This window comes from Rhinolophus ferrumequinum, chromosome 21 (assembly GCF_004115265.2).
Source record: "Rhinolophus ferrumequinum isolate MPI-CBG mRhiFer1 chromosome 21, mRhiFer1_v1.p, whole genome shotgun sequence".
NCBI lineage: Eukaryota > Metazoa > Chordata > Mammalia > Chiroptera > Rhinolophidae > Rhinolophus > Rhinolophus ferrumequinum.
Window position 1 is genome coordinate 44,996,679 of NC_046304.1, and position 22,216 is coordinate 45,018,894.

General features: G+C 46.9%; 1 protein-coding gene across 3 annotated transcripts in view; it reads right to left on the minus strand.

Moving 5' to 3' along the window:
- RGS9 (regulator of G protein signaling 9) overlaps positions 1–22,216 on the minus strand; it is a 63,180-nt gene that overhangs the window by 10,331 nt on the left and 30,633 nt on the right. For 2 of the 3 annotated variants that reach the window (XM_033091304.1, XM_033091307.1), the window contains exons 10-17: positions 15,868–15,897; positions 15,270–15,331; positions 13,271–13,384; positions 11,250–11,365; positions 7,830–7,917; positions 5,755–5,893; positions 3,557–3,642; positions 1,174–1,291 (exon numbers count right to left, since the gene is read on the minus strand). In XM_033091304.1, coding sequence (XP_032947195.1) covers positions 1,174–1,291; positions 3,557–3,642; positions 5,755–5,893; positions 7,830–7,917; positions 11,250–11,365; positions 13,271–13,384; positions 15,270–15,331; positions 15,868–15,897 — 753 coding nt within the window. The remainder of the gene's footprint in view (positions 1–1,173; positions 1,292–3,556; positions 3,643–5,754; positions 5,894–7,829; positions 7,918–11,249; positions 11,366–13,270; positions 13,385–15,269; positions 15,332–15,867; positions 15,898–22,216) is intronic. The other variant, XM_033091305.1, reaches the window with a different exon arrangement.

Below are 22,216 nucleotides of genomic sequence, written 5' to 3' on the forward strand. Positions count from 1 at the left end.
TGGGGAGGACTTGGAGCCCTTGCCCTGCAGGGAGGGCACACATTGTGAGGCCAATGCACAGCCCTGGCGAATGACTGTGGACCATGGGGAACTAAATAGGGTGATGCCACCTGTGCACGCTGCAGTGCCTTCCATCCCTGATTTGATGGACCACTTGACTGTTTGCTTGGGAACGTACCACAATGTGGTGGAACTGGCGGATGTTTGCTTCCTGTGTCTCGACCGGCCACCAACAAGACTGGAGTGCAGGAAGACTCCTTGTTGGCGTACTGATGGATGTTTGCTTTTTGTATCTCGACCAGCCGCCACCGAGGATATGTAAGTACCTTGGCTATGAGCTACTATTGTTCTACTATTGTTCTAGCGCGGTACCCTGAGAAACCCTGGCTGTGCCCAGGAAGTCTGGCTGTGCCCAGAAGGCCTGGCTGTGCCCAGGATATTGCATCCAACTCCAGGTTCCTCACATAGGGCCCCTCGCGGAAGATGCTTGTTGCGTAGATTGTGAGGCGAGAGCCTGGAGGGGAGGAGTTTAGGGACAGGGCCAGGAGAGCAGTTTCCAGGCAATCTGCCTCACGTGGAAAGGTGCTGGCCATCAGCTGTAACCAGTTGGCCATTAGCCACTATTGTTTTGTATATAACTGCCGTGGCTACACTAGCAAGTGCCAATAGCGCAGATTGCGGATTGCAGACTGTGGTTAGCAAGCGCGGTTAGCAAGTGCGGGTTGCAGAGGGTGTGGATCGTGTGGATTCTACTTTCTGTGTCTCGCCTGGCCACCAGTGAGAATGTAGTGGTATGAACCCCCTATCTATGGCTCCGTTGGTGTTCCTTTTCGGCCTCACCATATCCTGCGTTCACCTGCCAGGAGTGGGAGCTGAGACCCTGCATGACACCTTCCCCTCCCATTGCCAACCCTGCCCCTAGGTTGCTAGAGTGAGAGAACTAGCTCTAGTTGCACTGGTATTGGGAAGCCCACCATGAAGGAGGTCAGAGCAATACGGGATGAACCTGACTAGCCCACTGCCCCACTGATGGGGAATGGAATCTTCTAGACGCTGAGCCTGCCTTTGTTTGCCTCTCCCAAGTGCATGCCCCAACCACCCCGAGGACTTGTAGATTTATTTAGGAGGCAGCTCTCTTTTGAGTTGGCTCCTACGGTCCAGCTTGCTCATGACCTGGGTGATGTCCACCGTGTTGGCTGCTTCTCGAGCCTTGGCTTCCTCCTCCAGCTGCCTCAGGATGACGGGGCTCGGGCTGGAGCGCAGGTGACGCCGCATAAACAGGAGGCTGGAGCTGGAAGGAAGGACAGGATTGGAGGTTGGCAGAAAGCCACGCTGCTTGCCCAACCATGACCCTGTAACACCTGGTGGGAGGTGGGGCTGGAAGGCCAGAATCGGGACTCGTTCCCTCGTTCTCCCAGTGAACTTCAGGTGGAGTTCTCGGAGGCATGGCCAACCTCAGCGCTTTCCTCTTCCCTTGGAGCATGGGACCAGTGTGAGTCCCAAATGCCATCAGATTTAGGTCAGGCCCAAGGAAGACTGCTGGGATGGTGATGGTTACAGACACGCCTTCTATAATGTTTAGAAACCAATTTGTCATTTTAACTTCCTAGAGGCTCTTTGTGAAAGAAGGGGCAAAGAGGGTTTGGATACTGGAAGTCCAAGGGTTCTCTCCTCAGGGGAGAGTTAGAGTATTGGTTTTCAAAAGCCAAAGTTTTAGGAACGAGGGAAAAAGTGGGGCTGCCCAAGAGGGCTAGGTTTGATGGGCAGAGAAAGGAGGAAGGGGCCTGAAGAGGGTTGGAGAGCTGGTGGCACTGTGCTCATGTGCTGGAACCTTCCGTAAAAGTTAAACATGGATTCCTGGGACCACACTGTCTCTCCCAGAGCCTTGGAGGTCAGGACAAAGCTCCAGGGATCTGAGGATGGTGAGCAGCTAAGACACCCACAAGCTTAGGACACAAGCATCTTAGCAGCCATGGTGGACTTAAAACATAGGACATCCCCAAATTTCTAGACTGCATCAGCCCCTAGAACTCTTGTGTCCACCCTAGAGAGAAAGAGGGCTCCCACCAGCCCTGCCACAGAGGAGGCTTAAAGCTCGATTTAACTTGTCCTGGGAAAATTAAGTTTAATACATTGTCTTACATCTGCAAGTCATGGAACAAACTCACACCCACCACACTGCAGTCCCCACATAGTTACAGGCCGAGCTTCACACATTACAGAAACATTCACACGTGTGTCAACCACTCACATTAGCGGTGACAATATTGCCAGACGGCAGTACCCCACACCAAAGCCAAGCACGACACCTGTGATCTAGTGACACCCAGCCCTCAAAGCACCTGGGGTGCCCAGGAGAAGATCTCAGCTGATTTCTCAGGTCTGCCCCACTCATAGAGTATCTGGAAAGAGAGGTAGGAGACCCCCCTCCCTTATCCACTATTTTCTGGCAGAGCTGACGGGGCAATTTCGGCCCTTTCTTGTGGCTTAAAGAAGTTTTCCAGTCCCCAGGGACACTGAACTCCCTTCCTTACCCAGGAAACCTCGATGAAGAGCCCCACAAAGACCTCCTTTCTCTCCTTTTCATAACAGGGCCATTATCTTCAAGAATGAAACCAAGTTGTGTTGGGGGTTTTTTGTGTTGTTTTGTTTTTTAAGCTCCTTTGATAAAGGCTCTGGTCCAACCACCCCTCTTTTGAATTGCCTGGACATGCTGGGAAAGAGCCCGACGTGGTCTGAGCTGACACACGGGGGACCATTTACTAACCATTGGGGGATAGGACCCGTGCTGGTGCTGGGAAAGTCTCCTCCAAAGTCCTCCCTCTTTGTACAAGCTGTCGTTTGGTTACTCTTTTGAATCTTCGATCCCCATGAAGGCGTCTTCCTGCACTTCTCCCCCTTTCCCCCCACCCCTGCCAAAAAGAGTTCAAACTGCCCCTCAGAACATTATTTCATCTTTTGCCCAAGGGCTCTGCCAGATGAGAGAATGCACATCTCCGGTGAGGAAGGTGACAATGACCGAGATAACTAACAGATGCCAAGAGGCAGCCCACTGAGAGTACCACTGTTTGTTTTCCTTCACAGTCTGCCATTTTTGGGTACTGTGTAATCTGCTACTCTCTGTAAGGCCTTAGGACATTACAAGGACACGAGGCCGTGACTAAACTCATTCCCGTACATCGGTTTAAAGGGGAAGAAGTGTAGCCATTTTTAAAAATCAGTGAGTTGCAAAACATACATTTAAAGATTAAAAGTTAAAATTAAAATTTTAAACCAAGGAGATGCCTCCACTTGTGGTAAGTGTAATTAACAGTCTGATAAGATTCTTTCAAACCAGCATAAGGGAAACAAAACGTACTGGCAGTGATGACTAAGGCAACCTTGCTAGGGTGATTTCAGGGCATTATGAAGCCCAGGAGACAATCATACCCTAAGAAATACTTCCCCGTCCCCAATACTTTCGTCAAGCAAGTATCTCCACCGTGCCCATTGGGCTGAAAGAGACCCTCACTTCTCCGTAAACAAAACAGCAGGCAACTACAAGCATTCCACTTGCCTTTTCTTGGTGGTTTCCTGAGGCTCAATAGCTTTGGCCAGCATTTCCTTATAGATTGGAGATTTTAAATAGCGAGCATAAGAATCCTAATGGGAACAGGAGAAAAACGGTAATCGTGAGAGGGAAAATGACACATCAAACAAACACACTTGCCGTTTCAAGCCCTCCCTTGGCAGTTAGATGGCAAGGTTAAAAGGATACGTCTCTGTGTGTGAAAGGCATTTCGGTGTGTGTCCAAAGCAACGGATCTCAAGTATGGTTCCCAGACCGGCAGCGTCAGTTTCACCTGGGAACTTGCTAGAAATGCACATTCTCAGGCTCACCCCAGTCCTCCTGAAACAGAAGCCCTGGGGCTGGGACAGTCTGAGTCTCAACAAGCCCCCAGGCGATTCTGCTGCACTTTAAGTTAGAGAACCAGCGTCTATAGCCCCCCCACGCTAAAGCCCACGCCAGATGTTCTTCAGTGAAGCCCATCTGAGACAAGAGGACACCTGCGGCCAACCTCTCCCACCCAATTCCTTCTTCCAAGGAAGATGGGCAGCCACGAGCATGGCGCCCACTTTGAAGTTCACTTCCATCCTTGTCTGCCCTGAATTTGGGTATAAAGGCAAGAGCTCATCAAGAAAAGGACCAGGCTCATTCTCCTCCTGCGTGGTTGTTTCCTGGGACCCTGCACAGGTTTGGAACCGTCACTTCATGGATGCTTCCTGCTCCCAAGCACACTCAAAACTCTAGTCCCAACACATAGGGGACAAAGCCCAGCGCAACCTCCAGGGATTGAGATTTTATTATTTTTTTTTAATTGGAGGGGTACCATTCCTAGGACTGAGTGGTAGCAATAAAAGATATGAGAAGACGAGAGTCTGGGAGTAGGATTAAGAAACCTTTGAGCCATGTTGAGTTTCTTGTCTTGAGACGTGGCCTCTAGTGACACAGTCCATATACACATACGATTATTAAGTTTCCCATGACTCTGTTTTGTTCTGGCTAATAGCTGGCCTCCCTAGATGTCTCTCTATAAAGCTGTAGGAAATACGCATTTTCAAGAATTAAAATGCATTTTAAAATACATTAAGGGAGACCAATTATTAAAGAAAGCTGCTGTAAATCTTGTAAGATAAATACAGGGGGGAAAAACCCACTGATGACAAGTAAATGGTAAAAAAAAAAAAGGCTAATCTGGCTTGGTGAAAATTCTAAATTATTACATATTTTAAAAGCAAGGTAAAACTCTTTATAATACAAGGTAAAATCTCTTTATAATACAATGTATGTAAAAGACTGAGTAAAAGAAAGATGATAAGGGAAATTGATTTTTAAAACGTCATTCACACAGCTTACATCATATAAAAGAGTTTCTAGAGATACTTTGCCATAAAAGGAATAATTGCCATATAAGAAGTTGAAGCTTATGAAGAAAGTCTTGTTGGGCATGACACCAGATAGGAACCATACTAGACAACTTCTCTAAGACTAACTCTGAGCCCCAAATTCTAATTTCTTAAGGAAGTGATTTATTTTCTCTCAGGTTCCCTTTATTTTTTAACAATGTCCTGAAAATTTCCACCCCATTCATTTTATGTTAATAATCCACAAGGTGATCTGAATTCCCACAGGGTTTTACCATAATTAGACACACTAAACCCTCCATGCGTTACATTTGCTTAGGGCCAGGGCCACCAGAACGGCCACCACTCTATAGTAGAGACTAAGAACTCGGCCTCAGGACCCAGGGAGACCCCTTTTGAATCTGGGCTCCACCTCTGGTGAAACCCTGGGCAAACACTGCACTCTGAAGAAGCAATTCTTACCTTGTAGGTTGTCTTTGACACAAAGCTCCACGCTTCACATAGCGACTACACCTGGGAAGCCCTCAGTAACTAACAGTTATTATAGGAATACTGTCATTATCAATGTCATTCTCGCCAGTACCACGCCTGCAGAGTAAGAGGCCCCTAAGAACACACATACAGCATCTACCACTGGTCCTCCCCAGCCAGCGAGTGTGGGGGGCTCAAGGAGGTTCCTGCCCAGTGGACAGGTAGAAGAGACAGTTGACGATTCTGCATCCCAACACCAGCAAAGCAGTAGCCACATAGCGTCTCCCTTTTTCCTCCCGTATCTAAAGAACTTTCTGGGTGCCTGGGGAGGGAGGGGCTTCCTGGCCCCCAAGGATCTGCAGCACAGACCCCACCTACCTTCTTCATGAGCATGTAGATGTGGGTTTGTGCAGCATCCAGCACGTAGCGGTGGGGGTGCCTCAGACCCTTGACCGTGATGTCCATGGTTTTGCCATCTATGTTGATCCACCGCCTCGCCCCTGGGGCCAGAAATAACCTGGGTGGGGGGAGGAAAAGGTTAGCAAAAGTAGCTAAACCAGGTGGTTTAATGAAAAGCTCACAACTGCTCGCAAGGGAGGGGTTGATTGACATGACTTGTGTCTCCCAGGGTGAAAGTGGTCCCTTTTTTGGAGACACTAAAAAGTCTGAACAGGTTGTCAAGAAACGTCTCAGAAGCCAGAAAACAGCCATGCCAGTACTGGGAATATGCATGTTTAACCTGGGTGTTTCCAGGCGTCTAAGAGAGCAAGAAGTGGGTGGGGAACTCTAGCCATTAGGGCGCAGAACCCAGCCTCCAACTTAATGCCTCTGCCTCCTTATTTACCAGGATTCAGGCAAAGACACCTCCAAACGAGTGCTGCGTGGCCTCTGCTCTCCCTTGGCCCAGTCTAGATGTATCTCAAATGCTGAGTCAGGAGGCAGCCCATAATCCCAGCACCTGGGCAGAGATCTGATGGCCTGGGCCCCAATGAGAACCCAGACCCGGCCACACTTCCTGAGACCTGGGATTTCGGGGGCTCTCCGATACTTCCCATCCTCAGCAGTGGAGAGTTAGAAATACTCACGTGGCTATTTCGCCACGCCCCTGAGCGCTACATGAAAATTCTGGAATTCAGACTAAGATTCCATAGCTGGGGAGCCTGGGGAGGAAGGAAGCTGATATAACAGTGGGGGCAGCAAGCTTCCTTGCAGTAGATTTGTGGAATTAGGAGCTATGCGAGAGCTGTTGCCTGCAAGGCTGTCAAGCACTATTGTCCTGGGGAAGGGTGTCACGGGAACTTCCTGGGCTGACAATCTCCCCGACACCCCCATTTCTCATGTGTGCAGAGTCCCTCCCTGTGGGAAGAGGTGGGCGAACGTTTGAGAAAGGACAGAAACCTCTAACTGTGAGGCCTCAACCTCCTCACTTCAATGTTGTTGGCACATCTCTAAATTGGGAAAGCGGGATGCTCCATTCTGAGCCCATGTGAAGGAAGGACACCAGAGGTCCAATGGGTTAAGTGCTCAGAAGGCAGGGCCACCTGGCCTGCCACCCAGAGCTCAGCACCACAGTCCAGTGGCTGCGGAGGGCGGGTTCCAGCCCAGCATGGTGCTTGAGCTTCAGGACCCACGGCCAAGCACGTGACCATGAACTAACTGCACTGGGCCCTCAGAATCCAAGGCCGGTGTCTACTATGGCCGGTGCAGAGAGGACTGGCAGGGATGTGATACAGCAAGACAAGAGCACCTTCTAGGTGGGGGGTGGGGCAGAGTACCGATTTCAGCAGCTGTGCATTTTGGCAACGCTGGTGGTCTCATCACACCCGCCCCTTCCCTCTCCGCCTGGCCATCATAAGCAGGGCTGGTCCTTCTGAACTGGAACCCTTGGCCCTTGGGGAATTTGGAGGGGAATTTAGAGAAAAGCCAGGCCTGGAGAGGGACAGACTTATTGCTACACTGAGCAAATAGGGGCTAGAGTCACTCAGTGCAAAATAAGAGCTGTGCCCACATTTGTACCCCAAGCTGGGCTCAGACACTGGGGGGCGGAGGGGTGGGACGGGAACCTCCCTTCCCCTGATGGGCCTCACTTTTCTAAGATGACCTGGGGAAGAGGTTTTCCCATCTCACCTATTTTCTTTTCTTCTCTCTCTCAAACAGACACACACGCCCCTACCTCTCAGGAGACAGACACACACGCCCCTACCTCTCAGGAGACGTAAGGGGATTTAGTCAAAGACAAAGCACTGTAATTCAGGGCAGCTTGCTTTCTTAACTCCTAAGCACATTCCCCTAGGAGCAGGGGAATCCTTCTAAAGCGGCTGTGAGCTATTTATAGCATGGCAGGTGCAGCGCTGATGCTGACATGAGGGGTGTGGTACCTCCCACTCAAAAGCAATGGGGTAGCCAGCGAGGGGCCCAAGGGGAGGCTCTCCAACAGTCTGGCTAATCCTCACTTGTAAATCTCTTCCGCTTTCTCCTTGACCTTGGACTGATCTCCATACTTCAGATCCTCGCAGGCTTCCCAGAATCCCAGATTCTCCCCTGCACAGGGAGGAGGGGGTCCATACAGACGAAAGCCAGACAGGAAACCAGTTGAGAGAAGAAAAGAGGAAAGAAAAGAAATGGGTCAGTTGGGATAGATGTGGTTCCCCAGCATGTTGAATATCTTTCTTCTGCAAAGCAAGCCGCAGCACGGTGTGGGGCTGGACAAAACACACCTGGAGGGAAGGAGCTGTGTCTGACTTCCAGGGCCCAGGAGAGCGTCGCTAACCTAGTGACCGCTCCACATGGATTCTTTGAAATGAACTACTAGATTGGCACCTGCCACGTTCGCAGCTATACATGTCTATTGTGAATGCTGTTCTTCCCCCGACAAGACAGCTCAGAGCTCATATCAACCCACAGAGGCTGTCACGTTCTTCTCTGTCCTAGAATTGGCTGTAGCAAATGTGCTTGAACAAGTTCACATACAACTGGGCTCCTAAACGTGTTGCTACGCGATAGGTTTTCTATGTCATGAAAAGCCCTGTTTACTTTGCTCATGTTCAGTGACTTCTGCCTCCTCTCTTTGTGCGTAGAGACCCCATCTTTTAAAGCCCCTCGCAGGGCATATTCCAGCCAAAGGTCCTTACAAAGACTCAAGCAGCAATGCTGATGGACTGACTCTCAGAAAAGGCCTGGCCACTAAGGGGACTTAACAGAGGGTCAGTCACCTGAGTCCAGAAGGAAAGCCAGACTCCTCCTCCATTTCCTTCCAACTTCACGTTCTCCAACCAGTTTCCCTCCCCCCCCGCACCCAGATAAGTGTGCCTTCCTTGGTAGTCATCCCGGGTGGCAATTTTAAAGATGATCACACCAGGGGGACAGCAAGAGCCTGTGTGTAGGTGTGTGCCCGCTGTGCATGTGTGTGAGAATCATGGAATACCACTGTGCAGGGAAATGGAGACGAGAAGACCCTTCTTCTCCTTTCATTGTATTTTTTAGGAAAGCCCCAGGTAGTTCAGATTGGAAAAAGCTGTACAAGTCTAAGCTGGTTGACGTCCGTCCCACAATGATGTAGAGATCCTTCCCCTTCCCCACAAACACAGGTCGTCCTTAGGACTGAGATGGCAGGCCTGAGTAAACAGGTGCTCGACTGATCTTACATCAAATGCAAGGTGGACCTTCTTGCCCGTGGCGAAAGATGGTTAATTGCTTAAGATTAAAATTAAGTGAGCAATTATTCACAATAGCCAAAAGGTGGAAACAACCCAAATGCCCATCAATGGAGGGATGGATAAACAAAATATGGTACTTGCATACCATGGAATATTATTCAGCCTTAAAAAAGACCGAAATTCTGACACAAAATACAACATGGGGAAACCTTGAAGACATTATACTGAGTGAAATAAGCCAAGCACAAAAGGACAAATATTTTATACTGTGTTTCTGTGAAAATAAGACGTAGCCAGACAATCAGCTCTAATGCGTCTTTTGGAGCAAAAATTAATATAAGACCAGGTCTTATGTTATAAGACCTGGCCTTATATTACAGTATAAGACCTGGTCTTACATTATAGTAAAATAACACCAGGTCTTATATTAATTTTTGCTCCAAAAAATGCATTACAGCTGATTGTCTGGCTACGTCTTATTTTCAGGGAAACGCAGTAATTCCACTTATACGAGGCACCTAGAAATAGTCGAAATGAAGCATTGTTACGTGCTACAACATGGATGGACCTTGAAAACATTATGCTAAGTGAGAGAAGACAAAAGAACAAATATTTTTGACTCCATTTAGGTGCAATGTCCAAAATAGGCAAATCCATGAAAACAGCACGTATATTAGTGGTTGCCTAGGCCTGGGGGGAGGAAAGAAGTGGGGCTCAGAGGGAGGGAGAGGAGCCGTGAATTGACTTCTAATGGGTAAGGGGCGTCTTTTTGAGGTGGTGAGAATTTTCTGGAATTATATAGTGGCGACGGTTGCACAACTTCGTGAATATAGTCCAATCACTGAACTGTATACTTTAAAAAAGCGTATGTGTGTTACGGCTTGGGAATGATATGGTATGCGAATTATATCTCAATTTTAAAATGTTTTTAATAATCAAATGAGCAAACTGATGAGTCATGTGCCCTGTTCATACTTGAAGCCTCGGGAATATCCTAAGGAGATGGCCAATAGCGCTCTTATAATAATGCCAGGAAAGCTCTTCCCCAGATCTTGTGGCTAAGTAGTGCGTGGGTGGGATAAACCCAAGCTGTGGTTTGTGACTTTGCCACTAGATGGCACCCTGTCCCCTCATTCGCCAGTTGCTTCTTGCCGGCACTAAGACCTTTCCCCTTTCCCAGCTATCTATTCTGGGTTTTTATTATATCCTGGCAATTAGGCTTGATTAAAGAAAAGGATTTTCCAGAATCCGTGTTATAATGTAATGTGCTGTACCGGGAGGTCAAACAGGCTAATGGCACGTCTCGTGAAATTAGTTTTGGAAGTACCCCACAGACAGGGGGGTGTGGAGGAGTAAGCAGCTGAGTACTGAGGCTCAAATGTGCTGCTCCCCAGAGCTGGGGACTGGCCAGGGCACTAAATGAACTCCATAAAAGTAAATATGTCAACAAAGGTGGTGAAGTCAGTGGAAAACTCAACCTAATGACATAGGTTCCGAGCTGGCCTTTGGCTTCTCAGTGCTATACATTCAAGAAGCGACAAGGGCCTAACCATGATGACACGTCCAGAGATGGAATCTACAATGTGGCCCCACTTATGTCCATTCAAGTCCTCACTTTCCTATGACCCGGACGGAAGCAGACCAGGAGCAGTGGTTCTCAGTCGCGGCCACATAGTAGAGTCACCTGGGAAGTTGGCAAAACTTGGGACCTTCCACCCCAAATAAATTAAAAAGGAACCTCTGGGGATCGGATCCCAGCAAATTAAATGTGCAGCCAGGGTAGAGAAGCGCTGAGTTGAAGGAAATCGGGCTGGGAGACTGCCTCTCTTCTAGTCAGGTTTCCCTGAGGAGCTGCACTTAGTCAGAGGGACACGGGAGCTCTTGGGCTGGTGACCTGAGGAGCAGAGTGAGGAAGTGAGGGTGGCCCGAGGGGAAAGTTCATGGACTGGACCCTGTGGGGATCCCGAATAGCCTGTGTTCCTGTCCTTATCCATTCAAATTTATTACAGATATATGGGATATGTCTACTGGTTCAATGTACTATTAAATATCCACTACTAATCTTTGATTTAAAATCCAATCAGGATAAATATGTGAATATGCTAATGCGAGCAGATGAAATTTCCCCCCAACTGTGGGGCCCCTTGGCAACCCCATGCTAGACATTACAGGAGTGTTTCTCAAAGTAAAAAACTTTAAAAAATCAAAGAGACCCACCACTGAATTCTTTCTTGAGAAAGTGCTGGAAGCTCTGTCGACCCTTGGGGTCTCGGATCAATTCACTGAAGTTGAAGGCCCATCGTTCCACTCTCATCTTGGTTGGGATTTCCACCCTGCAGGGATGATGAATTGTAAATGCACCAGACACCCAATGCAGGGAGAGACTGTGCCAGGTGGTGGCCTGGGTGGGGTGAGGGGCTTTAGCTCCCCACTGACCACCATTAATCACCCCCCTCCGTTTCCGCACAAATGTACAATCCAAGTAATCGCTTGTTAGAAAAATGCCGCCTCAGCAAGTGCCCTGGGCCTTGTATAGGAGCTAGCCACCCCAAAGGTAAGAAGAATTCCCACAGAGGAGAGCGGCACACTCAGCCTCTCCCTTTGCCTTCAGGGCCAAAGAACAGGAATGCCTCCTCCAAGGCCTGTGGAGACGGCCAACTGCCACGCCAGACCAGGAGAGAATTCTAGGACAGCACTGGTGACAAGGGCTGTGGCCACTGCCACCCACCTCAATGCCTGTCACCCACCACACAGCGGCCCCTTCACCACAGGAACACACCAGCGTCTGGTGGATCCTCCTGTACCTGCCTTCAGCCACGTGCCCCCGGGCAGACCCCATTTGTCATCTAGGAACCCTCCCTCAGACACCCTCTAAGATGCAAGTCCCACCCCCACTTCGATGTTTTGAAAGGTCTCCTTCCCAAACCCGCTCAGGACAAGTGTCCCCGCCTTCTCCTCCATGGAGAGCCAAACTCTGCATACCTTGTCCATAAGGAGATTCAGGTCGCCTCTCTTACCTGCTAACTGGGAGACAGGCACAGACTCCAGGAAACCATCTTAATAACTAGTGCCCCAGAGGGAGAGGGAAGACTCCCCAGAAGGTGGTTCTAGAGTCTTTCACTCTGCAACTGACACTAATACACAAGTGACCCCAAACTCCAGATGAGTGCCCTCCTTAACCCATCAGCTGCCCACAGCAGGCTACAAGGAACAGGTGAAAGGGCTCCCCAGCTATGCCTGCTTGCCTGGGTACATCTGTGCTACTTGTATGTTCCTCAGGCCTTAAGTGTGATGGCCTTGGCATTGATCTAAGTAAGCTTTGGTCTTACCAACCCTCCCCTCTCCTCCTCCTCTACCTTTCCCTCCACCTTGACATTCACACCTTTCTCTTCTTCCTTCCTTCCTTAGCTTACACTTTCCTGTATTCTTGCTTTTGCCCCCTCTTCCAAACAACCAATTTAGACAATGACAGCAGCAACACATGTTGCAAATGCACAAACAGAGCTAAGGAGTGGTAGGTATAATTGCCAAGGCAGCAATCGGGCCCTGCCCTCCAGGAACTTAGTTTGACTCTAATTAGATATCCAGCATGCAAAGCCTTAAAGATAATTGTTTTCTTTTCAAAAACAATGTATCGTTAAACAGAGTCACCATTTGACCCAGCAGTTCCACTCCTAGGTCTATACCTAAGAGAAATGAAAACATGTCCATACAAAAATCAGTACACAATGTTCACAGCAGCGTTATTCATAATAGCGAAGGGCAGAAACAACCCAAATGTCCATCAACTGATGAATGGATAAAGAAAATGTGGTATGCCATATAATACATATTATTCAGCCATAAAAAGGGATTGAGTACTGATACATACTAGAACACAGATGAACCTTGAAGCATTATGCTAAGTGAAAAAAGCTAATCACAAAAGACCACATATTATGTGATTTCTCTTATATCAAATGTCTAGAATAAGCAAACCCATAGAGACAGAAAATAGTTTGGTGGTTACCTGACGCTAGAGGAATATTGTGGGGCAGGGGGAGTGATAGCTAAAGGGGTTGGGGGTTCTTATTTGGATGATGAAAATGGTTTAAAATTGTGGTGATGGTTGCACGACTCTACGAATATAGTAAAAAAAAAACATTGAATTGTACACTTTAAATGGGCGAATTGTATGGCATGTGAATTATAACTCAAAAAGCTATTTTTCAAAAAAAACCAACATTTCGAATACATACAATTTGGCATTTAAATCCCAGAACTGGGTGTCATCTGTTATCCAAGGATTGCTAGGGAGGCAGCCTGACATGATGGCGTCGTTGGACGAAAATTGCTCACTGTATTTGACGATCCTGAAAAGCAAATAGAAAATGATTTCCTAGAAGTTCAACACCCAAGAGACTAAATCAATACTCAGGTTGATTAACCAACCTGTCCTCCTTTTCTTATCTTTTTAGTTACGTACTTATTACTGTCTTCTTAGAAAAATGTTCTACTAACACTCGAATTGGCAGGCAGTTGACAAAATCTGTCCCTCTTCTACTTGTGAAACCAAATGTTGTCCCCAGATCCAATCCTTTTGTAATTTCTCTGTACCTATTTCATTAAAAATACAACCTCTTTACATTTTATCATGAGTTTTCAAAATTCAAAGCAGACTCAGTTTGTACTTGTTTAGACTGGTGTCTTGGCACCATGTTGGAAACACCAGGTTTCCAGAGACTTGTTGATGTGTTGGGTTCCAAGCTTTGTGAGGATAATGCCGACATCTGGGCATTTAAATCCATTGTTCAAAACCCATGGTCTCATTGAAACATGAATCCCACACTCACAAATGTGAGGCAGGAGCTAATCCCTGCTAGTTGAGTTAGACCTTCTGACTCAACACATTTTCTGGTTTCTGGGCAGTTTGGGAAAACCTGCCGTGCCTCCACCACATGGTGAGGAATTACATTAACAGCGGGCACACAAAGCACTGGCCACAAAGTCTTCCCACAGCCCTGGGATACTGATAGAACAGGACCCACGGCCCGGAAATATACCAGAGCGCTGCATTTGCGATTCTGTGCAGGACTCCCAAGTCCCTCTTGTTCTTCAGTCAGACCCCTAGTGGAGCAAGGGAAGGGAAGAAAAGAAATTCTGGTCCACAGGTCCAAACACTAATGATGTCAAGATTATGGTAATGAGGCTCTGAGCCAAATGAAAATTGAAAAGTGGATCTAAGAAGTATTCGATAGTCTTTGAGTCTCCTTCAGTGTCCTTTCTGTCTGGTTTCATAAAACTGGGTTTCTGGAATATCAACATAGACGGTTTTGGCTTTATCCCAGAACAAGGAGTACCATGACAACCCAGAGTGTCCACTGAATACACAGGTCTACTCTCATCTGTGACTGAGCTCAGTAGCCACAGACAGAAGTCGTTGAAAAATGTGGGTGAGGTCAGGGCACATTTCGTCAGGCAGGTAGTGTTTTTGCAAACCAGGGATTTGGGAAGACATAAAAAGATATTGGAAGATTTATTTTTTTACAAGAGCCTAACCCCTAACCCTATTAGAAGAAAAGCACAACATCTTCCATCTCGAGTCTGAATAAATAAGTCACATGTGCCTCTCCAGGACTAAACCATGTCCATTTTCAAGAGTGCAAAAAAAATCACAGAGTTAGCAAGGTGGTCCTCAAATGAATTCCACATTTCAAAAGGATAACTGTTGACATTTGGGGGACACTAAACCCCTTTGTGTCTCTCAAGTAATGTCCTATGGGGGACTGGGTCAAGGTAGCTTGAACGTTCTATAACTCAAACATAAATTTCCAATTTATCCTAATTGGATTTTAAATCAAAGATTAATAGTGGACATTTAATAGTTAACCAGTAGACATAGGCCACAAATCCCTAATAAATGTGAATGGATAAGGACAGGAACACAGGTTATTAGGGATCCTCATAGAGTCCAGTCCGTGAACTTTCAACTCCTCCCACCTTCCCATCCACACATTATTAGATTCCAAAAACACTGACAGACTCGTATAGAACCTCACCCAACGGTTTAGTTTAACACAGGATGAGACCTGGAGACTTGCGCTGAGTGAAGAACTCGTAACATATCTCTTTTGTCCCTCAGAGTTTAGAAGGATCTTAAGTCAGTATGTGACTCATCTAGTTCGCCTGAAAGCAGAAGTTCTCCTCTGGTCTACCTATTGTTCAAATCTCAGCAAGACCAGTGAATTAGGGACATACCCTCCAAGGGACACCGAAGACTTCACCGTCGATCTCATCAAGGCCTGTTGGTAATACATGATCTGGAAGAGACACGGTCATGAGAAGACGTCCAACTGCCCCACCCTGGAGTGTTACTAACATGTCACCTCCAGCACCAGACGCCATATACCCATCACAGACCCTTTTTCCCTCATGGGCCTCTGACTAACAGAAGCAGATCTCATCTGAACGGCTAATGATTACCAGGCTCTGTGTTGGGCCCTGGATACAAGATTTGCCAAAATAAGTAACCTGCCACCCTGGACAGATTCTAGGAGCAGTAATTGTAGGAGCAGGGGCCAGGGTGGGGGTACAGGTACTCTACAGCATTTGCTCCCATGTCCCTCACATCTGTGCCTTCTGAGGGCGTCTCATATCCTGAGTCTCAGCATCAGCCCCGTTCAGATCTCCCCAAAGATGCTTTGCCATTCTGTGCGGTCCATTAATTTGGAGACAATGACTTGAACTTTACACATGGCTTTCATCTCATTACTGAGTGCAGCACATAAAGCCCAAGTACACATAATTTGTTAGAGGATTTAAAATCAAACTTCCCTAGAACTGGGAGTCTAATTACCTCTTTCCTGACAGCCGTAATTGTTTGTTTCTGTAAAACAAAGCAAAACACCATTAAACGGATGTCATTAAATCATTACAGTTCAAACACCCATTTGAAAAATAAAACTGCTTCCCCCGTGAGAAAACTGTCTTTTCTTACTCAAAAGAATTTCCCCATCACCAATACCTCCACCATCCTCTACACAACTATTGGAGAATTAGATCAACAAGAGATTGGCTGAGGGAAGAAGTATGATTTACCACTGTAACTGTGCTCCTCTAAAAGCCACGATGAATTCAAGACTAAGCTTGGGATTGGTTCCCATTGGTACCACGGTGCCCACAGAACCAACCATCTTAAATGGAATGAGAGGTAAAGATGGGGAAACTGGTGTGGAGCTCGAGTGTCTGTTTCTTTTCTCCCAGGAGAGAGATTTGCATGAATGGTGAGACTCACTCCTCAGGCATTCATAACAACTTGACCAGTATCACAAGGTGGAGGGAGGGAGCCACATCGCCAAAAAACAAAGCACACAATTAAAAGCCTCAAGACCAGCATCCCCTGAACACTATGTCGGGGCTCATCCTCTGAGTGAAGCTGCTGAAGCAAATTCATGCCAGGGATGACCTGCAGAGCATCCTCAATCTGGATTTGTTTTTTTTATTTTTTTATTTTTAGTTATGACAGAGAAAAAATGGCTCCAAAAGGGGCTGGATGTTTGGGCTCTCAGAAGCTCCTGGAAACCGTTCAGACCTGTCTTCTACTAAAATCTTCTAAAGTCAGACATGCTTCTTCAGTATCACTTTTCTGCTCCATGCAACTCTTGGAGGCTGGGCACAGTTGGTGATTCCAGCCTCAGTTTTCCTAGGTTTGGTTGTGTCTAGGGGTTGCCTAGGGCTGACTCTTACACTCCTGAAAGTTGACCATCCTAATTTCTGGCTGCAAATATCCATGCTGCTTCACATACCGGGTCTTCACTTGGAATAGACTCAGAACTCCAAGGAGGATACTACTTCCCTTAGCCAGTTAGCAAAATTACTACGGGCCCTTGAGTTCATTAACAAGGAATGAAGGAGGGTCCGATCTGGAATGTCACACACTCGTCTCTCCTTTCTAATCCACGCTGGCTTTTATTGTGCTTTGTTAGATTGTTATTATGTAATTGCTTTCCACAGGAAATCCATTTTCCTAGGTGGGGGAGTGGGGAGAGTTATCTCAGAAAGGTAAATCTCAGGTAGGTCTCTTGTTTGGATCTCACACACACCCTGGCTTCCTCCTTCACAGCACTTATCAAAATTGTAATTATATATTTGTTTGGGTGACATTTTGTTTAATATACATATCACCCACCAGGCACCATTACGAGAAGGCCAACCATGTCTATCTTCCCTGGCATAATGTCTGGTGCTGAGCAGATGCTCAAGAAATATCAAATAAATGATGACTACCCTGCACTCAGAGGCCTAAAAAAAAAACAATGGACATGTAGTCTAAGCTTAATAGAATATTTTTCCACTTAAAAAGTTGAAGACACTCCCCAAATGATCTAAACATTTTGGCAACCACACTGAATATTCATTCCCCTTCTATCTCAACACCAGGTACTGTTTCAGAAGACAAATATTTCAGGAGTAGAAAAGAACCCTGGGGCCACAGTAGATTTGCAGGCAAACCTAATAGAACCAGATTCTTTTGTTAGAGTCTACTGAAGTGGATTAAAAAGAGTATCTACTGGTTTGTGATCTCTGGTCATAGGAAGCTGGGCTGCTGCATAATAATAACCACTTAGCCATCAGTGCAAAACAATTTACACCTCTTTGAGTCCTTACAATGTTTAAGGGAGGGAGGTTTTATTACCCTGATATTCAGCTGAGGAAACCCTGAGACTCTGAGCTTACGGGCAACTTTCTAAACATCTCCGGGTCGTAACTGGCTGAGCTAAAATTCAAACCTCATCTGCTCTTTGCGACACTGAGGAGGGATCCATGAGAAACAGAAAATAGCCTGCTCTTGTCACCAGTTCCCTCCTTATCCTGAAGCTGAGAATGCCACCGAACGGAATAACTCTGCCCAGCCATTTCTTGTAAAATTAAAACAAAAAGAGAGGTGGAGCCCCAATCACAAGATGAAACACAAACACAGGAAACACTCTTTAATTAACACTGTGGATGGTAAAAACAAACTCCCAACTAGAAGATAAGTAAGATCTGGGGATCTCACGCACAGCATGGTGACGATAATTAGCAATACTGTATTACATACCTGAAAGTGGTTAAGAGAGTACACACACGCGTGCGCGCGCACATACACACACACACACACACAAATTATGTGAGGGGATGGCGGTATTAACTAACCTTACTGCGGTAATCATTTTGTAATATGTACATGTATCTAATCATCACCTTGTACACTTTAAACTTACATGTAGTATATGCCAATAATATCTCAATAAAGCTGGGGCGAAAGAAATGGTAACGATGGCAAAGCTCGCAATCGTACAGGGCCTGTGCTCAGCAGCCGGCATCCTAAACAGCCTCCTTCCAAGTGCCCAGGACCCAAGATAAAGCTTCCTGTCGGCCACTGTCCTGTGGCCACTGGGCTCCTGGGTGGATGATCACAGACGAAATAAGCCAGATTCTCAGTTGCCCCATAGGGAGCTGTCCTTGCAGGTCATTTCGAGTCTGGTAACAGGGTCTGTCTTTGGCCTAATATGTTTGTTTCTGGGGCCATGATCCCAGTCTTCAGGGTTTCGATGTTTTTATATTTTAATGCACTTCATTCGCTTTTATTACTCCCTTTAGGGCCCTGCATTGGTGGTGTGGTTTGCCGTTGGTTTTCTGATTCCCAGAATTACCAGCTATCTTCTGGGAACAGGACTGCAACGAGCTCTCTAATAATAGGATTCAGCTGAATCTGAGGTTGCCCCACCTCCACCTTGGATTGTCCACGTGGATTTTAGCATTTATTTCTAGCTTGAAGCATAGCTGTCCATAGAGTCAGCTTCCTCTAGATTGACACACAGGGTATCTGTCCTTCTAGGGCGTGTGTGTGAGTGTGTGTGTGTATTGGGGTAGCAGGACAGAGGGTTCTGGACTTCTCTAAAAGACTGAGAGAGAATGCACTTTGGGGAGAAAGAGTGTGGACTTTCGAATTAGACCAAGGTCAAAATCCTCGTTCTGTCACTTATTGGCTACATGACTTTGGATGAGTACTTTCGCATGTCAAAGCCTCTGCTTTCTCATTTGTAAAAGGAGATAGAAGAAAAAGGGATTAAATGAGACAATAGACAGGTGACCAGCATACAGCCGACTCAACATAACAGTGGCTATTGATTTAGGGTTCATGTATTGCTACTGAGAATACGGATGGCACGGTTTTCAGCCCTACTCACAGGGTAAAATATAGGACGCCCGTGCAATATTTGGGACATACTTACACTAAAAAAGGTAATTTGCTATTTATCTGAAATTCAAATTTAACTAGGCATCCTATATTTTTATTTGCCAAATCTCATAAACCTATCAATATTATTATTACTTAACCAAAGACCATTAGAAGCATTAATTGAAAAATAAAGTTTCTTAAAAATACACACACACATTTCTAAGCAATTCAAAGAAAACTGCCTCATGAGGGAAAAAAAAGAAATCAACATATATTTTTTCACCCTGGAATTCATGCACAGATCCCCTGCTTTCTCAATAGTTGGCCCTCCCGGAGTGGAGTCACTTCTTTATTCCCTCTCTCAGTGACACATTTTGTATAGTAAGACATTCTGTCTGAGTAATCTTCAAATGCTCTACATGCGTGGGATTCTAATATATTATTTATCGCTTGCAGAGTTGCCCAAATAGCGACACACAACTAGAGCTTGTTTACACAGCTCTGTGGCCGGCCTGCTGGCCTTGAAACCAGCTTTCAGGCTGCAGACAAGTGTCACGGGGCAGGAGGGTCAAGGTCATGCCCTGAGTGGCCCTCCAGCCACTCGGGCAGGAGTGCAGGAGCCCAGAGCAGGGAGAAGCACGGACCCCGGGATGGGGCAGCCAGGCAGGATTCTGTGCAGAAACAGAGGTGAGAATCGGGCAAGGCATGATGCAAAACGCAAGCTGAGGAGAACCAGGAGGAACTGGGGCACACAGGCATTGAGAGCGGAGACAGGGTCAAAAGTCAGAAACCAGGAAATCTGGAAACTGCTGCTGTTAATACAAAGCAAACGAGAGAAGAAATGCGAGGCAGCTAGCTGTCGAAAGAGACAAGAGTTCAAGGTTGTGATCCTCTGAAGTAATTGTCCTGCCACATACTCCCTGATAGGACAGAGGCAGGACAGATGATATGATTTGCAGGGCACAGTGCAAAATAAAAATGCAGGGCCCTTTGTCCCCCCCCAAAAAAAAAAAAGATTAAGAATTTTAAGACGGTAACAACAAGACATGAAACCAAGGACAGGGCTCTAATGAGTGTGGAGCTGTGGACCAGTGAACAAATCACTTGCCATGAAACTGGCCCTGGATGCAGGACCAAAGGGCATGGTTAGGGGGTGGGGATAATGGTGGTATCGGGGGACAGCAAGGGCAGTAAGAACTGGCTGGGCCAGCTTGGGCAAAACTGCTCAACTTCTCTGTTTTTATTTTGTCACGTGAAAAAAAATGGAACTGACATTTACTTCTCTTACCAAGCTGCTGCAAGAATTTAACATAATCCAGCAAAGCTACTAGAAGCCACATAATGGACAGTCAAACACATCAGGCAGGACAGGGAGTGGGCGTGGGTGCCCACGAGCTGAGAATCCCAGCTTCCCCATTGGCTGAGTTGTCTACTCTCTCCGTCTCCAACTACGAAGCAGGCATGCTGATAACACTCGTGACCTCACAGGTTGCTGTGAGTCTTAACTGAGCTGTGACTAGGTGTGAAACACTTAACCCCATGCCTGGCATGCAAGGGGCTGTCAGCAAATGTCAGCCATTAGAGTCGTCCCTTCCCAACCAGCACCAGTCACACAGGAGCCGTAAGTAGAAAGCTGTTTGTCCCCAGGTGGTGGCAGTACAGGAGGAGCCGTCACCCACTAAGGGCTCCAAGTGGAGGGCTCGGCAGAACACAGTATTTAATACTGTGGAGCCACGTTTTTTTCTTTTACCCAAAGACCAGTGTGCATGCCCTTATAAACTGTGCCGTTTTCAGCACCTGTTTACTGGACTAGGCAGGGAGGTTGAAATTGGTATGTACCTTCCTCCCGCTGCCTCCAACTGAGGCAGAAACATGAGAAGGTATAAGGACTGAAGAGGAAACGGGCTAAGTATGGCCTCCCAAACCAGGGTCTAGGGTCTTCTGGGCTCCCTAAATTGGCTCTCTAGCAGCATGGTGACACTTGTAATAACAACAATAGCTACTGTTTGTGGAGTGTCTCAGCATGTTGGATACCATTCCAAACACTTCACCTATATGTCTCATTTAATCCTTTGAAGGAGCTATTGTTATTCCCATTTTGTAGATGAGGAAACTGAGGCTTTAAATGGCTCAAGAGCTTGTCTAAGATCGCACAGCTAGGGAGTGGCAGGGTTGGGTGATATTCATTCTGATGGCAAAGCTCTCTTCAGCACACTGCATTGGCCCTTGTCACTAAATGACCATGGCAACGCTGCTGGGGTTGAGGAAAGAAGGGCCAGCCTGGGGCACACTACTGCCCACAGCCAGGCTAGCGCCCGGCCGCCACTCAGCCTCCCCCAGGAGGGCCAAATTCTCTCTGAAATAAAGGAAAGGTGGGGGCTGTATATGCTTGGTGCCTCCATATGCTTCAAAGTATAAAAACAGTGAGGACACGCTCTCTGGGTAGTGCCCCTGGCCAGGTCCTTCCAAGGCTGGGCAGCCACACTGACCAGCAGCCATCAGCCTGAGAACATGGGTCACTCAGGACCCTAGATACCTGCCGACCTAACAGCCTCCTTTCTGACACTTGATGGTGTTTATTTCTTTTGAGTTATTTGCCTCCAATTAAGGAAAATGGATATGTTTTCAAGAATTCACTAATTCTCAAAAAAAAAAAAATTCTCTCTCTTCAAACCAGCACTGTAAGCTCTTCTCTGAAAGGAAACAAAAATCAGAATCCTTTGCCCTCCCAAGGCCTCGTGGAGGCACTTCCTGTTCCCTCCGCCCTCTCCTCTCAGGACAGATAAATCTGGAAAAACAGCGGACACTTAGTCAAACTGGGGACGTGCTGCAGACAGATAAAACCCAGCGCCAGCCTCCATTTCCCTAATAGCTGCATCAGACACACACACACACACACTGGGGCTGACTGAAGAGACAGAAGGGAGAACTGCTTGAGAACTACAGTTCTTAATTCTTCTTAACAATTCACAGCAGCCAG